The sequence below is a fragment of the Clavelina lepadiformis genome, chromosome 6 (genome assembly GCF_947623445.1).
Source record: "Clavelina lepadiformis chromosome 6, kaClaLepa1.1, whole genome shotgun sequence".
Taxonomy (NCBI): domain Eukaryota; kingdom Metazoa; phylum Chordata; class Ascidiacea; order Aplousobranchia; family Clavelinidae; genus Clavelina; species Clavelina lepadiformis.
Window position 1 is genome coordinate 4,198,785 of NC_135245.1, and position 16,939 is coordinate 4,215,723.

The following is a 16,939-nucleotide window of genomic DNA, read 5'->3' on the forward strand; positions in this document are numbered from 1 at the left end:
AATCCTATATAGGTTTCTTCGAACCAGCACTAGAAAAAGTTGGCCTCACCTTGTGTCTTGTGCCAGTGTTCACGATTATTTTGCAGGGCCTTCGTAAGTACAGTAGGTTAAACTGTTCACTGCAGAAACAGATCCGTAACCAATATAACTGCTGTACTTTCGAATAAGACTCTCCATTAAGGCACATAATTGCCGGAAAGTTTGTAAGTCACGTTAATTATTACAGAGATCGGGAAAACGGTAGTAACTCGCGTACCATTGGGTATTATAACGCTGTCGTCGCTAAAGTTTGCCAGCAACACTGGAACAAGTGCATCCAACGCAGTCACAATACAACTAGCTATAAAAATTCCATACTTAACTCTAAATTCAGTATTCCGCTCTAAATAAGCTGAAAAGGATAAACATATTCTCTATGGACGTCGTTGTTGAGTTTAGCCGACAAGCTGATCTCGGAAGAAGGCGGAACGACTACGATCGCTGTCACAAAGATCTCGTTGCGTTTCGGGACAAGCGGCCGTTTTAGCAGAGGAACTTCAGCTTCGCCTATAGACATGCTCATAAAAGTATAGCACAAAGCTCAATGACGAAATTTAAGGAAATCAAGGCCGATTATAAAATCATGCACTTAATTGGAACAAACAAAATGATCAACATCAAAGGTTAAACACCCAAGTGTGAACGAGACTTTACCTTGACCCACAATGACGAAGCCGCTTCCGCCGGCTCAAACAAAATGTGTTTCTTCCGGTGATGCTGACATAGGTGCTTTTTCAACTGAGTTAAAACCATCCCAAAGCGATTTCTTGATGAGGAAAACGCTGGCACCAATATCTACCAAGGCACATATTACTTTATCTCGAAAAATTACGTCACAAAACGGTGCAAATCTGTACTCGCGTTCTGTCCTGCAATAATTACATTTTCAGTAATCGAAGAAATTTCTGTCGAACCGTCCACCGGTTTGTGTTCCCTTCGGACATCGTGATGACTGTAAACAGACGAATCAGGATTGTGATTACAACATCGCGGACACCCCTTAACAAAATGCTTTACCGAACCGCATCCAAAACATTTATGACGGCGCCGGACGGTGTCGGTAGATAGGCACCGACCATCATCTTTATCCGAAAAATCCTTAAACATTAGTTGCATCGATCTGTTCGTTGGCTTATTTCACCTTTTAGTTCTGAAGCTGTTTCATTGTGGCGTTCTTTATACGCTTTCGTCTCTCGTTCCATACTTTACTTAATTTGCTTAAAACGGCAGAAACTTCCCGGGATGAGGGCAGCACTGAACAAGTTTGAGTCGACTCCAGCCCCACAGAAACATTCGAGTTAGCGCTGTAAACTGTGTCGGCTGTGGCCACAAAATCACGTTCATACCTGAGCGTTGCTGGTATGCTGGAGGCCAATCGCCGGTCTCTCTAACACTTGTTCAGTCACAAGTGCTGTACTTTGTTCCTCAGACAGATGTCGTCGTCTTAATTACGTCGCTGGACAGAGCAGCTTGTGGCAAATTTTTCGCTGTTGCTGGCTTCGGTGGCCCTTTCGACTAAGGTTTCAAACGAAACCACGTAGATATATTTATCCTCGCTTCGAATCTTCCACTTCAAATCGTGATTGATGACATTCCAGAACAAATGCATTTTAACATCTTCGGAAGCATGAACAATAACACAATAAGATTTAAAAACTTTTAAAACTTGACCAGATCATCACCTGGATTGAAGCGAGACGGTGTCATGAATAAGTCAGAGACCATTCCACATCAGCAAACTGGTAATCCTTGAAATGGTGATTAATCCTGGAGCGCTCGCCAATTTGTTACAGAATTTGTCTGCCAGATACTTTCCTACAGCTTACACGTTCAACTACAAACCAAGCGAGCAAATTAAAAGCGGCTTGAAATTGGATTATAATGTACAACTCGTCCATTAAACAATGTAAGAGTCACTAACGTACTTGTACTGTAAAAGCGATGATTGACGAAGGTTCGGTAAAGATCAACGAAGATCACTCTTTGCCCGTACGTCTGGAATTCCCTCTCGAGCAATGTTTTGCATCAAAAGAAAATCCAATTACACAACAATGCCTGCAAGCCACCAATCAGGAAAAGAAGCCTATAGCAGTTATGTGGACAATTGTATCGAAGCGTTAAGCGGCAAATTAAATAAAAATCTTCAAAATAACGATAACGTGCATAGAGGAATTCTGTGTACGAAAAAAACGTAAAAATACCAGAAACAACCAAAATTTGAGAGAAAGAAAACACAAATAATAAAAACAAATACAATATATTTGCCACAACTGTACCAGGCAATTGCTTTAGTTTTGCTGTTGCAATGAAGTATGTTGCTTTTACGGCAAGTAATCAAGACTTTCCCTGTAATTAACTTGTGACATACTGTTAAAATCGTCTGTGGCAGAAGTGAGCAACCGTTTGAGCATGACGACCGACTCAAAAGTCAACTGATGGGCAGCAATCGACATATGGATCGTTAAACACATCTTTTTTATGCTGTAATCATACCTCTATGAGTTGTTAAGTCAGTGTGTTAGTCACAAACCGCTTTCTAATGATGAGGTCTAAAGATGCCAAATTTTTACAAATCGACACTGAACAAATTATAACTTTCATCGATTTTCGCTTAACTACCGAAGCGCTACGCCAAGGGCAAAAAAATTATCCAACACCCTTTCTCTTAATCTTAACCCACTTACTCGAGAGAAGATGGAAAAAGTGGGCGTGCTGCACCTACAATAAATAATGTTTGACCATAATGGTTGAACAAATTTTGATTAGTTCAATTAAAAATAGAATTCATTAATTTTGATGATTAAAACATATTTAACAAGACAAAATAGTTTTTGTATTTTGCAATCGATAAATCGGACGTTTACAAACATACTGAGCTACTGAAAACCCAGAACCAACAAACAAGCCTTGTTACTGCACGTTAGCATTGACATCACACAAATGAATTATGATGTCTATGGTCAGTGCAAATATTTCCAGTGTGAGCTAGCAGTGAAAGCAGGTAAATTAAAGCTCATGTCCAAGTAACGACGATTGCAGTTATATTTTGAACACTTTGTGAAAATATTATTCAGTAATGGTTGTGTCATTTACGATGTACATAATGCAGTACACATAGGCTAAATGTGACCCAATAAAATCTTTACAATGATAATAATAATTACTTTGTAGAAACTAATGGTGGGTGCAAAGTAGCCTACTGTAACTATGAGAGCACTTCGCCGTAGTCATGCCTCCAAGAAAAGCCAAGGATTGACAATTTGCAAACCGTGGGCTTTAAAAATTGACTCAGAATTTTAAATCAGGGTAGGTGTATCCAGTGACGTACAGTTTACGTTGTGGCGAAAGTTGCGTGCACAGTTCAACATAGACATCTAAAATTGGAATTTTATTGACGTGTTTTCTCATTAGTTTGTTTGCGTGTCAAGGTCTCTGACCATGTTAACCGGTTAATTTATTTTACTCATGTCACTGACAGGCGCACAACATTTTATTTTGAGCGTGAAATTACAAGTGAAATACGACACAGATTGGTTTATGCGGCATTAGTTAAAGCTCTAGTTAAGGTACGGTCTAGAGTCTAGACCAGTGATTCCCAAACTGTGTGCCGCGGCACACTAGTGTGCCGCCACAGATTCTCAGGTGTGCCGCGAATCTTTTTGGAATTTTGGAAAAGAACTGTATAAATATTTAAAATAAGGCATGCAGACAAGCATATGCGACTTAAAAGTTTTCTAGCTGCTTCAATAGCTGAGAAATAAGCACATGTGACGATGAAACCAATTATGGCATTGTCGATAGAGTAGGGTAATTTTTTAAAGCAACATTTCTTCTCTTGTAAGTGTGCCGCGAGCGTTTTCTAATTTTTCTAGTGGGCCACAAGCTGAAAAAGTTTGGGAACCACTGCTCTAGACAAAGGGCCATCCAAACAAACAGCCACTGCTGCAATGTCAAATGTGAAACTTTGCAGGTTTTTATTGACGTGTTTTCTCATTGGTTTATTTGCGTGTCAATGTCACTGACCATGTTGACAGGTTAATTTATTTTACAAATGTCACTGACAGGCGCACAGCATTTTATTTCGAGCGTGAAATAACAAGTGAAATACGACACAGGTTGGTTTATGCGGCATTAGTTAAAGCTCTAGTTAAGGTACGGTCTAAACAAAGGACCATCCAAACAAACAACCACTGCTGCAATGTCAAATGTGAAACTTTGCAGGTTTTTATTTTGCAGCTGGGTTAAGGTAGTTCATCAGCATTGTAGCGAAATATTTGAAATTTTTCATGAAATAATTTAGGTTTGATTCCAATATTTTGGGTTACGCAAACGTGCTTGCCCTTATTTAAATTGTCAATATTCAAGAAATAATTTCCTTTATTAAGCATTTCTGCTACTACATGGCGCCAATGTTACCTCAATTTAAGTTTATAAATGGTTTTATGGTTTGTACTTGGCAGTGAGCTTTCTGAGAAACTTTATGGCAAAAACAACTTTTAATTCAAAACAAACTTGTTGACCACATTTAAAATGTCAACGTCAGGCAAACAACTTCCACATTTCTATGTAATTTGAACTGTGGTGGAAAATTTGTTTTGTTGAAATATATGTTGTCTCGCGATTTTGTCATAAGAAGTGCACCAATTATGAAAGATTTTCAGAATTGTCGATTTGCCAGCAAGCTGCTTTGCAAATGAGTTCCCATATACTTATTACATTTTGGTGTTATTGACATTTCACATTTTTTTTAATTTTCCACAAAAATTATTACCAAGACACACAGTTTGTTTTTCTTCATTTTTATAGGTGAAACCTCTTTCAACAGCGGAATTCAAACTTTAAAAAGCAGCCATCATGACAAAATGCTTTGCAAAATAGAATTTTCTCCTAAGTTTATTTCGTAAATGTAATTTGTATTTGTAAAATAAGAATATAATAGTCTATAAATAAACCGTCATTATACATCGCTGCTACAGAATATACGCTATAAGTGACCGAAACACAAAACATGCAAAAACGATTGAAACATAACCCACTGCCTACTGCGTGTAACTCAGTATTTCATTAACGTGTGATAACTTTCGTCAGCATTCCTATTTGGCTTATCTGGTGACAGAGGATCTCAGGGTTTCGACTTTGCATAGTTTGCAGTTTAAATTTAACTCCAAGTACTTACTGTAAAAACTCCCACGTGAAAAGATTTGGTTCCACGATTCGTGTTTTCGACGATGTTGTTGGTCACGTCATGAACAAACATTTCCACATACAGCTTCCTTTTTGACGTATTTCTTTCAACTATACTTGCGTCGTTGTCAACCACCCAGTGTTTTCGAGTAGATTGTTTTCAGCAATGTTTTGGAAAATCTTAACCGATATAGTTAAATATCAAAGACAGAACTTTGATTAAACATTTTGGATTTAAATTAACTTAGTTGTGTTAAAATTTGGAAAAGTTAAACTTGAAAGATTTGCTCAATTTTACTGCAATGTTCTGCAAAATTGCATCAACCTTAAAGCGGCACTTAACAAAACATTTTAACTGACTACACCACGTGGGCTAAAAGCCTTATTATGATAAGATTTTACTATAGTTTATCTGTGATTTCTTTTTCTAAGCTTTGTGGCTGACAGAATGAGTGCTGGAAATGAAAGAAAAAGAAAAAGAAAAAAGAAAAAAGAAAAAGGTTTTGTGCGTTGTGAGAAAAAGGATTTCCACAATTTTCAGTTCTTGCATGCTTGTGGTATGAATTGTATTTGTGAGCGCCTTGAAATTTATAAAGTCAAAGAAGCAAGTTTCTGCAATGCAGGTTTAATGCGTAGATTTATGGAAGTGCGGCAAGGTTAAAATATGAGGTTTTTAAATTTTGAAAAGGGTTCTAATTTTAGTTGCACAAAATATACAAAAGAATGTATTCATCACCGAAGGAGAACTGTAAATACAGTAGCTCCATATTTATTGTACGTATAGAAAATGTTTTAGCAAATAAGTTGAGAAACTAAACCAACTGTTTTTAAGTGTTTATTCTCAGATTTTAAGCATCGAGATTTTGTCGCAAAATTTAAAATGATTTCTCCACGTATTTTGTGGATATTGCTGATGACGTGTTCCTCGTGGAAAGGAGTGATGAGCTTGGATAGAGAAGCGTGTATGCCAATACGATTATCACCGAGCCGGCAGGGATCGTTACCAGATATGGAAACGTTAATGATTCAAAGAGGATTACCTGGCAAAGCTGGAGGAATTGGGCCAGTTGGACCCCAGGGAGCTCAAGGACCCAGGGGATTTGCCGGCACTTGTGCTTGTGATCCGAGCGAAATTGCTCAAATACATGGTAATTTCGAAAAATTGAATTTCATATTTATTAAACAATAACTGAAGTATTTAAACCGAATAACTTCAACTGCATGGTTATATTGATGGCAACTTGAGAAATAACCTTGTTTGTGATAAATTCAAAGCCAATCAGTGTCTCTATATTAATCGAATGGAAAATCGTCATTTCTTGTTATGGGAAATGCAAATGTTTAGCCTTCGGATTTTGACTCGTTCAAACTATATAAGATCATGTTTAAAATCTTTTCAAACCACTTTCAAAAATCAAAAAACTGTATAAAATGACTTGTGTTTTATCTCCTTAGTTTTCCTGGGAAATATAACCGCAAAGCTCGAAAGTTTGATTGCATTGCATCATTACGCTCTAAAAGGTTGGTCGTACTTTAAATATAATAAGTTTTTTATAAAAATATAGTTTTGCTGTCGTAAGTTTCTGTTACATTTCTTTTAGACATATTATTATAGCTAAGTGACAAGTGCAGTTTTTAAGGGTTGGAATTTATTCGTACTCTATAACCACACTTTAGTCTCTCCAATTTATTTATTAAACGTCGCCATTTTGTTTTAACGCTTAAAGAGCTGATTAAGTGTTAACATACTCTTTGAAATTTAAAACAATTTGAAAGAGTATCACCTATATTCCTCACTGTATTATGGTTTAATTTTCTGCCACGATATCATTTGTGGCTTTTTATCGTTTTTATTGCCAAGTTAAAATATATAATGGAAATATATTTAGTCGATCAATGCGACCACATGCCATGTAAAAATGGAGGAACTTGTATCAACGATGGAAACTCGTACATATGCAACTGCACTGATGAATATGAGGGACACGACTGCTCCATACGTAAATAGTTTTCACAATAAAAATATAAACAAGTTTATTTGAATCGATTTTTGTGATACTTTTGGTGACGACGCATTGATGGCAAAAATTGTTTACAATTTATTGGTATAGTTCGGTTTATAAAAAATTGCATTATTTTGCGCAGGAATCCAGTGCGTGGTGCCGTCGGCGCCCAATAATGGAACGATCTCTCAAGAAATTGGTCAGCTGGTTCCTTATAAGGAAAACATTACATACAGATGCAACGATAGACATGTGGTGGCGTATGAAATAAAAAATTTTCTAGTTGCAACTTGTCAGAAAACTAAACAATGGACAAAAGATACTCCAGTGTGCGTGGGTAGGTCTTTTAACTGACTTTAAATATTTTTACAAACAACAAGTCTAACTTTTGCATCTGTTTTTATCAAACTTGTTAAAATTTTCAGTTGATGATTGTAATCCCGACTCATGCTCTGGAAGAGGAACTTGCATCAATCAAATCGGCCGAACAATTTGTGAATGTGACGAAGGATACGAAGGAAGCGATTGTTCAGTTCAAAGTGAACTTTCTTAAATCAAACTCAACAATAATTGCAATAAACTCAAAGAGAATTGTGATTATGACGTAATATTGCGCTCAGCATTCAACTCCAAGCACTCGTAATAGAAACTGTTTGTAGATAATCCGTGTGATCTATTTCCCTGCGGTCAAAGAGGAGTTTGCGTGTGGAAAGAAGATGTGAACTACACCTGCCGATGTCTCGCTGGATATCATGGAAAAAACTGCGAGACAATTATCGGTTTGTAAATTTCCTTCACATAACTAAAAAGCCGAGATATGGGTTCGGTGGTTTTCGTTTTCATAAATATAAAACTTAAGATTTTTTATAACGCGCTAATCGGATATGTTTTTTCAGAATTATTTTGCAATAACTTTTATATTTATATTGATTTTTAAAACCATTTAGATTATAGCTTTATTTAGCTCATGTTTAATTCATTTTCGTCATTTCAGCAAGTGATTGTGTACACGCTGTTGGTATGGAGGACGGCAGGGTAGGAAATAACGATATTACCGCCTCACGGTCATATAGCGGTTACCCACCGTATAAAGCCCGATTGAGACAATCTGGAGGTTGGATGTCACCATATCCACGTAACTGAGCAACTAGATGAAGTTTTCATTGTGACTTGACAAACTGCCGCAGTTATCAAATGTTGTTTTAATAATTTTGAATATTTTTTTTCCGAACACAGAAATATATTTAATATCTTTCAAAAATTTTGCTTTGACATTTATGCGATTTATACGTTTGTATTAAAAATCTTTTACTTTTACTCGACATATATACGAGGAGAATGATTTGTCCACATTTTTTAATAGTTTTCTTACTTGTTTGTTAGCTCAGCGCGATGAATGGCTTCAAGTGGATTTAAAAACATCTACCACTGTCGTCGCTGTTGCAACTCAAGGTTTTTCATATGGTTCACATTGGACGACAAGTTACAAAATAGCGCATGGCTTCACCGAGAACGATTTGCAGATTATACAAAACAATCAAGGACAAGATTTGGTAAGTTCATTCTTGTGGTTGCTGAATGATTGTTTCAGAGAGTTGATCGCAACAAAAACTAAATTACGTAAGCACCCATGCATAAGTAAGTTAACTGTTAGTGTTCATGAAGTGTTACGCGAATGGAACAGAAGCAATCCAGGGTTTCGAAATCGTGTATTGAAACTTTGGTAGCAATTTTAACCATTAGTGTTTTTAGTATTATATAAGCATTCTAGGTTGATGTATTGCAAACTTTTGAGCTTATATATTTTATCCAGTTAAATTTTTGAAATTATTAGACAGCATTTACCTGCAGGTTTTTAAAGGCAACCGGGACTACAATAGCGTCGTTAGAAACAATTTTCCGGCTCCAGTGACCGCGAGATATTTCCGACTTCTTGTACAAACATGGTATAGCCCTTCTGTATCTTCTAGTGGCTATCCCGCAGCCCTTCGTGTAGAATACTATACCTGTTAACGGTTAAGAATTTCTGCAAAACTTTTCAATGTATATTTGTCATCTGCTATTGAACCTTTCCTCTATATACCGTGTAAATTTGTTTACAATCTTATAATTCATATTATTCACCAGCAAAATTTTTAGTGCACGGAACAATTAACATACAAATAATAAACATGCTAACTCTTAATATTGTGCTATGTGAGCATGCATTGCAAACGTTCGATTGAAGTGGTTGTGAGTATATAGCTGCATATGTCCAGGACAATATTAAGGGAGTTGAGTTGTTTTGTAACTTCAGAATTTGTGACAAAGTTATCAGGGATTAGTCCACGCGGCTAAAGCGTAAACAAATTGACAAATACTTAAATGACATAAAATTGGTTAAACGCAGCAATCTAAAAATTAACATGTCTTGAGAAACCTTGTTTGCACCTCCGTTTTGTATTGCCGTAAATGGTACCCGGCAGAATGTTAGAAAAATTAAGCTCAAGAAATTATTTATATCAAATTTCCTCCTGCGTGTGCGCATAGACCTTACTGCAGCGGTGGCTTTAGGTTTGGTTGGAAAGACAAAATTTTTTTCTGAAGATTTTAGAACGTTGCAAACATATTGCGACAAAATATTTCCATGTTTAACCAGTTAAGCTAAATAATACCTCGTATATTTGCGAATTCAATTACTACAAACATAGAAAAAATATTTCGTAATTTCTCACATTCCGTAAATTAGTATCGCCTTACTCGGTTTCCTCCTTCCGTAAATTAGTGTTGTTTTGGTCTTGGCATAATTCTTTAAATCACGTGACTGTTTAAGCATTATTAAAAAGTTTGTTACCAAGCAAATAGCAACGGAAAAGCTTTAAAGCATAAACAATCGCCAACAATTCATTTCTGGTCGTAGAATAGTTCCGTTCGATTTTAACGATCGATTGTCATAAGCAACCATTTGTTCGCTGTCATCAACTTCCTGAAATAAGGCTCAACCAACGGCGACATCTGAAGCATCGGTGTCCAAAATAAAAGGCTTATTAAAATCGGAGTAGCTTGAAACAGGTGAGCTTATTAAAACACGTTCTGACACTCGCCGATCCAGAAAAACGTTTTTCCTATATCAGTAAGTTTATGTAGAGATACTGCAATCAGTGCATAAAGTTTTTAATGAATTTTCTATAGTAAGAAGTCAATCCAACAAAACGTCTAACGTGTATGACGGACAGCGGAATTGGCCACTCCATTACAACGCGAGCCTTGTCTGGATCGCATTTTTTGACCTATTGGGACACCACGTGATCAAAAAATGTGAACCTTGATGTAAAACAACGTACATTTCGTAGGCTTAAGAGTGAAGCGCGCAACTTTAAACCGCTCCAGAATTAATTCAGCCTATCCAGATGTGCTTCAGGGGCTGTAGTACGATTTTCAGTAGTTTTAAAACGGCAACCCGGCGATTGTTACGAAGGTCGCATGCAAGACGTCACTATAGAAAAAGTATCAATGGTTCCGGTCCAGTGCGCATGTGACCTTAATCTGTGGAGGTTTGCTGTTGTTATGGCGTGTGCGCAGTGTAGGTTCAGGCTAAAGTTAACGTTTTGTGTTGGTTCAAAGTTAAGGCTTTTTGGCTGATTTTTTTGAGAAATGTAAGGGAAAAAGTTGTTAAAAAGTTGAAGCATTTGGTGCGAGAATTTCAGATACGAGAATTTTCTCAAAATACCGCATTAAGTCCTTTTGACCTACATCTCGGCGGATACAAAAACTCAGCAAGGTGACCGGGCTTGTTTAGAAGCAAATTCAAATTGAAAAATTGTACTTTGCATTGTTTTAGATAGGGCTTCAGATGGACCTACAGCCCCTTCAAACGTACAACCATACACAATTACGTCATCGAGATTGGTTAAGACGCCGTTCCCCTCCACGCCATTATTCGCATAAGGCGCTGAAAAATGGTAGTAGAGTTATTCACCCCCATAGGCCAAGACTTCTCAAACCTTTTGGTTCTGCAACCTCATTATAGAAACGAATTTCTATGCGACCCCTTGAGGAGTAACTTACATGTTAAAGATATTAAAACAATAAACGCCCAATTACAAATCTCATGTGGTATTTTGTCTCTAGCAAAATCATACAAGTGCACACAATCCAACGAAGTACAGTGACTGTAACCTGCAGTAATAAAAGAATCTCGTAATGGAAACAGTAAAGCTAATAAAAAATTAACAAAACACAATTCAATTTTTAGAAATTGAATGCGTTTCCTGACACCAAAATTACATTTTATGACCCTAAACGGGGTCGCGACCCACAGTTTGAGAAGCTCTGCCGTAAGCAATAAATTGTATTCGAAACGACCGACATATGGCTTGTGAAGGCGGTAACCTTGCGCGACCGGTCTTATTCATGGCGTCCGCCAATACTCTTGACTTCAAGCAGAAAAATATTTACCACCCGCCAACTCGTCGAGACTATCGTTAATGCTATCGTTAATGCAGTCGACACAAAATCGCGTCACACTTGCTTTCTTCTTCACCAACACAATTGGACTGGACCAAAGCGACTTCAAGGTGCTTATTAGGTCTTCTTTGTGCATGTCTTTGATAATATCTTCTACATGTATTTTCTGCTGAAATCACGTCCGCCCTGCGTCTGTATCGTTGGATTGGCGCCCTGTATCCTGTATCTATAACATGGTGAATAAGTTCAGTGCAGCCAAGATTGTTTTTCCTAACTGAAAAGGCACTTTGGTGTTTTTTTTTTTAACTGTTAAAACCGCTTGTGTTTGCTTGCCAGACAGCCCATCGTTAAAGTTGAACTCACCTTGTATCTTATGTGCCAGTTTACAGGATTATTTTGCAGGGCCTTCGCGAGTACAGTAGGTTAAACTGTTCACTGCATAAACACATCCGTAACCAATATAACTGCTGTACTTTCGAATAAGATTCTCAATTAAGGCACATAATTGCCGGGCAGTTTGTAAGTCACGTTAATTATTACAGAGATCGGGAAAACGGTGGTAACTTGCGTACCATTGGGTATTATAACGCTGTCGTCGCTAAAGTTTGCCAGCAACACCGGAACACGTGCATCAAACGCAGTCACAATACAACTAGCTGTAAAAATTCCATACTTAACTCTAAATTCAGTATTCCGCTCTAAATAAGCTGAAAAGGATAAACATATTCTCTATGGACGTCGTTGTTGAGTTTAGCCGACAAGCTGATCTCGGAAGAAAGCGGAACGACTACGATCGCTGTCACAAAGATCTCGTTGCGTTTCAAGACAAGCGGCCGTTTTAGCAGAGGAACTTCAGCTTCGCTTATAGACATGCTCATAAAAGTATAGCACAAAGCTCAATGATGAAACTTAAGGAAATCAAGGCCGATTATAAAATCATGCACTTAATTGGAACAAACAAAATGAGCAACATCAAAGGTTAAACACCCAAGTGTGAACGAGACTTTACCTTGACCCACAATGACGAAGTCGCTGCCGCCGGCTCGGACAAAATGCGTTTCTACCGCTGATGCTGACATAGGTGCTTTTACAACAGAGTTCAAACCATCCCAAAGCGATTTCTTGATGAGGAAAACGCTGGCACCAGTATCTACCAAGGCACATATTGCTTTATCTCGAAAAATTACCGTCACAAAACGGTGCAAATCTGTACTCGCGTTCTGTCCTGCAATAATTACATTTTCAGTTATCGAAGAAATTTCTGTCGAACCTTCCACCGGTTTGGGTTCCCGTCAGACATCGTGACTGCTGTAAACAGACGAATCAAGATTGTTGTTATAACATCGCGGACGCCCCTTAACAAGATGCTTTACCGAACCGCATCCAAAACATTTATGACGGCGCCGGACGGTGTTGGTAGCTAGGCACCGACCATCACCTTTATTCGAAAAATCCTTAAGCATTAGTTGCATCGATCTGTTCGTTGGTTTATCTCACCTTTTAGTTCTGAAGCTGTTTCACAGTGGCGTTCTTTATACGCTTTCATCTCTCGCTCCAGACTTTACTTTACTTGAAACGGCAGAAACGTCCTGGGATGAGGGCAGGGCTGAACAAGTTTGAGTCGACTCCAGCCCCACTGAAACATTGGAGTTTGTGCTGAAAACTGTGTAGGCCGTGGCCATAAAATCACGTTCATACCCGAGCGTTGCTGGTATGCTGGAGGCCAATCGCCGGTCTCTCTAACACTTGTTCAGACACAAGTACTTCGTTCCTCAGGCGGATGTCGTCGTCTTAAGGGTAACATCTATTACCGAGCGCTTTCACCGCATAAAATATTCCGGCGAATCTTCTTCTAGTTGTTCAACAAGCTGGACCAATTCCAAACGCAGCTTGTGGCAAATTTTGCGCTGTTGCTGGCTTTGGTGGCCCTTTCGACTAAGGTTTAAAACGAAATCTCGTAGATATATTTATCCTCGCTTCGAATCTTCAACTTCAAATCGTGATTGATGGCATTCCAGAACAAATGCCTTTTAACATCTTCGGAAGCATGAACAATAACCCAATAAGATTTAAAAACTTACAAAACTTGACCAGATCATCACCTGGATTGAAGCAAGGCGATGTCATGAATAAGTCAGAGACCATTTCACATCAGCAAAGCTGGTAATCCCTGAAATGGTGATTAATCCTGGATCGCTCGCCAATGTGTTACAGAATTTGTCTGCCAGATACTTTCTTACAGCTTACACGTTCAACTACAAACCAAGCGAGCAAATTAAAAGCGGCTTGAAATTGGATTATAATGTACAACTCGTCCATTAAACAATGTAAGAGTCACTAACATACTTGTACAGGAAAAGCGATGATTGACGAAGGTTCTCACTCTTTGCCCGTACGTCTGGAATGCCTTCTCGAACAATGGTCTGCATCAAAGGAAAACCCAATTACGCAACAATGCCGGCAGGCCACCAATCAGGAAAAGACGCCTATAGCAGTCATGTGGACAATTGTATCGAAGCGTTAAGCGGCAAATTAAATAAAAATCCACAAAATAACGATAACGTGCATAAAAGAAATCTGTGTACGAAAAAAACGTAAAAATACCAGAAACAACCAAAATTTGAGAGAAAGAAAACACAGAAAATAAAAACAAATACAATATTTTGCCACAACTGTACCAGGCAATCGCTTTAGTTTTGCTGTTGCAATGAAATATGTTGCTTTTACGGCAAGTTATTAAGACTTTCTCCGTAATTAACTTGTGACACACTGTTAAAATCGTCTGTGGCAGAAGTGAGCAACCGTTTGAGCATGACGACCGCTTGAAAAGCAAACTGATGGGCTGCAATCGACCTATGGATCGCTAAACACATCTTTTTCATGCGTTAATCATACATCTGTGAGTTGTTAAGTCAGTTGGTTAGTCACAAACCACTTTCTAATGGTGAGGTCTAAAGATGCCAAATTTTTACAAATCGACACTGGACAAATTATAACTTTCCTCGATTTTCGCTTAACTACCGAATCTCTACGCCAAGGGCCAAAAATTATCCAACACCCTTTCTCTTAACCCACTATCTCGAGAGAAGATGGAAAAAGTGGGCGTGCTGCACGTACACTAAATAATGTTTGACCATAATGGTTGAACAAATTTTGATTAGTTCAATTAAAAATAGAATTCATTAATTTTGATGATTAAAACATATTTAACAAGACAAAATATTTTTTGTACTTTGCAATCGATAAATCGGACGTTTACAAACATACTAACCTACTGAAAATCCAGAACCAACAAACAAGCCTTGTTACTGCACGTTAGCATTGACATCACACAAATGAATTATGATGTCTATGGTCAGTGCAAATATTTCCAGTGTGAGCTAGCAGCGAAGGGCAGGTAAAGTAAAGCTAATGTCCAAGTAATGATGATTACAGTTATTATTTGAACACTTTGTGAAAATTATATTTACTAATGGTTGTGTCATTTACGATGTACATAATGCAGTACACATACGCTAAATGTGACCCAATAAAATCTTTACAATGATAATAATAATTACTTTGTAGAAACTAATGGTGGGAGCAAAGTAGCCTACTGTAACGATGAGAGCACTTCGCCGTAGTCATGCCTTCAAGGAAAGCCAACGATCGACAATTTGCAAAATGTGGGCTTTAAAAATTGACTCAGAAATTTAAATCAGCGTAGGTGTATGCAGTGACGTACAGTTTACGTTGTGGCAGAAGTTGCGTCCACACTACCACATACACATCTAAAATTGGAATTTTATTGACGTGTTTTCTCATTGGTTTGTTTGCGTGTCAAGGTCACTGACCATGTTGACCGGTTAATTTATTTTACTCATGTTACTGACAGGCGCACAGCATTTTGTTTCGAGCGTGAAATAACAAGTTAAATACGGTACAGATTGGTTTATGCAGCATTAGTTAAAACTCTAGTTAAGGTACGGTCTAGACTCTAGACCAAGGACCATCCAAACAAACAACCACTGCTGCAATGTCAAATGTGAAACTTTGCAGGTTTTTATTTTGCAGCTGGGTTAAGGTAGTTCATCAGCATTGTAACGAAATACTTGAATTCCAAGATTTTGAGTTACGCAAATGTGCTTGCCCTTATTTAAATTGTCAATATTCAAGAAATAATTTCCTTTATTAAGCATTTCTGCTACTACATGGCGCCAATGTTACCTCAATTTAAGTTTATAAATGCGTTTATGGTTTGTACTTGGCAGTAAGCTTTCTGGGAAACTTTATGGCAAAAACAACTTTTAATTCAAAACAAACTTGTTGACCACATTTAAAATAGCAACGTCGGGCAAATAGCTTCCACCTTTCTATGTAATTTGAACTTTATTGTTTTGTTGAAATTTATTTTGTCTCCAGTTTTTGTCATAAGAAGTGCACCAATTATGAAAAGTTTTCAGAACTGTCGATATGCTAGTAAGCTGTTTTGTGACTGATTTCCCATATATTTATTAAATTTTGATGTTATTGACATTTCACAATTTTTTAATTTCCGACAAAAATTATTACCAAAACACACAGTTTGTGTTTGTTCATTTGTGTAGGTGAAACTACTTTCAACAGTGAAATTCGAACTTTAAAAATCAATCATCATGACACAAATCTTTGCAAAATAGAATTTTCTCCAATGTTTAGTTCATAAATACAGTGTGTATTTGTAAAATAAGAATGTAATAGTGTATAAATAAATCGTCATTACATCGCTGCTACAGAATATACGCTATACGTGACGCAAACACAAAACATGCAAAAACGATTAAAACATAATCCACTGCATACTGCGTGTAACTCAGTATTTCATTAACGTGTAATGACTTTCGTCAGCATTCCTGTTTGGCTTATATGGTGACAGAGGGTCTCAAGGTTTCAGACTTTGCATAGTTTGCAGTATAACTTTAACACCAAGTACTTAAAATTTCCACGTGAAAAGATTTGGTTCCACGATTTCAGATTTCAACGATGTTGTTGATGGTCAGGCCAGAAACAAATATTTCCAACATACAACTTCCTTCGTGACGTATTTCTTTCAACTACTGGCGTCATTGTCAACCACCTTGTGTTTTCGAGTAAATTGTTTTTAGCAATGTTTTGGAAAAACTTAACAAAAATAGTTAAATACCAGAGACAACGTTTTGATAAAACATTTTGAATTTAAAATGACTTATTCGTGTTAAAATTTGGTAAATTTACACTTGAAAAATTTGATCAGTTTTTACAATAATGTT

General features: G+C 37.4%; 1 protein-coding gene across 1 annotated transcript; it reads left to right on the forward strand.

The window, feature by feature from the left end:
• Positions 1 to 6,059: 6,059 nt before the first annotated feature.
• LOC143462906 (EGF-like repeat and discoidin I-like domain-containing protein 3) lies at positions 6,060 to 9,399 on the forward strand. Its single transcript, XM_076961220.1, has 9 exons — positions 6,060 to 6,371; positions 6,679 to 6,744; positions 7,113 to 7,223; positions 7,369 to 7,563; positions 7,652 to 7,765; positions 7,886 to 8,005; positions 8,221 to 8,361; positions 8,610 to 8,779; positions 9,078 to 9,399. Exons 1-9 carry the CDS (start codon positions 6,104 to 6,106, stop codon positions 9,237 to 9,239), a joined length of 1,347 nt encoding a protein of 448 aa, XP_076817335.1. The 5' UTR covers positions 6,060 to 6,103; the 3' UTR covers positions 9,240 to 9,399.
• The last annotated feature ends 7,540 nt before the right edge of the window (positions 9,400 to 16,939 follow it).

Bases quoted from the DNA above. Each gene is read 5' to 3' on its own strand.
- LOC143462906 (XM_076961220.1), top strand. From the start codon at position 6,104: ATGATTTCTCCACGTATTTTGTGGATATTGCTGATGACGTGTTCCTCG. The intron at 7,224-7,368 runs GTAAATAGTTTT...TATTTTGCGCAG, and splicing joins GGGACACGACTGCTCCATAC to GAATCCAGTGCGTGGTGCCG. The intron at 7,564-7,651 runs GTAGGTCTTTTA...TAAAATTTTCAG, and splicing joins AGATACTCCAGTGTGCGTGG to TTGATGATTGTAATCCCGAC.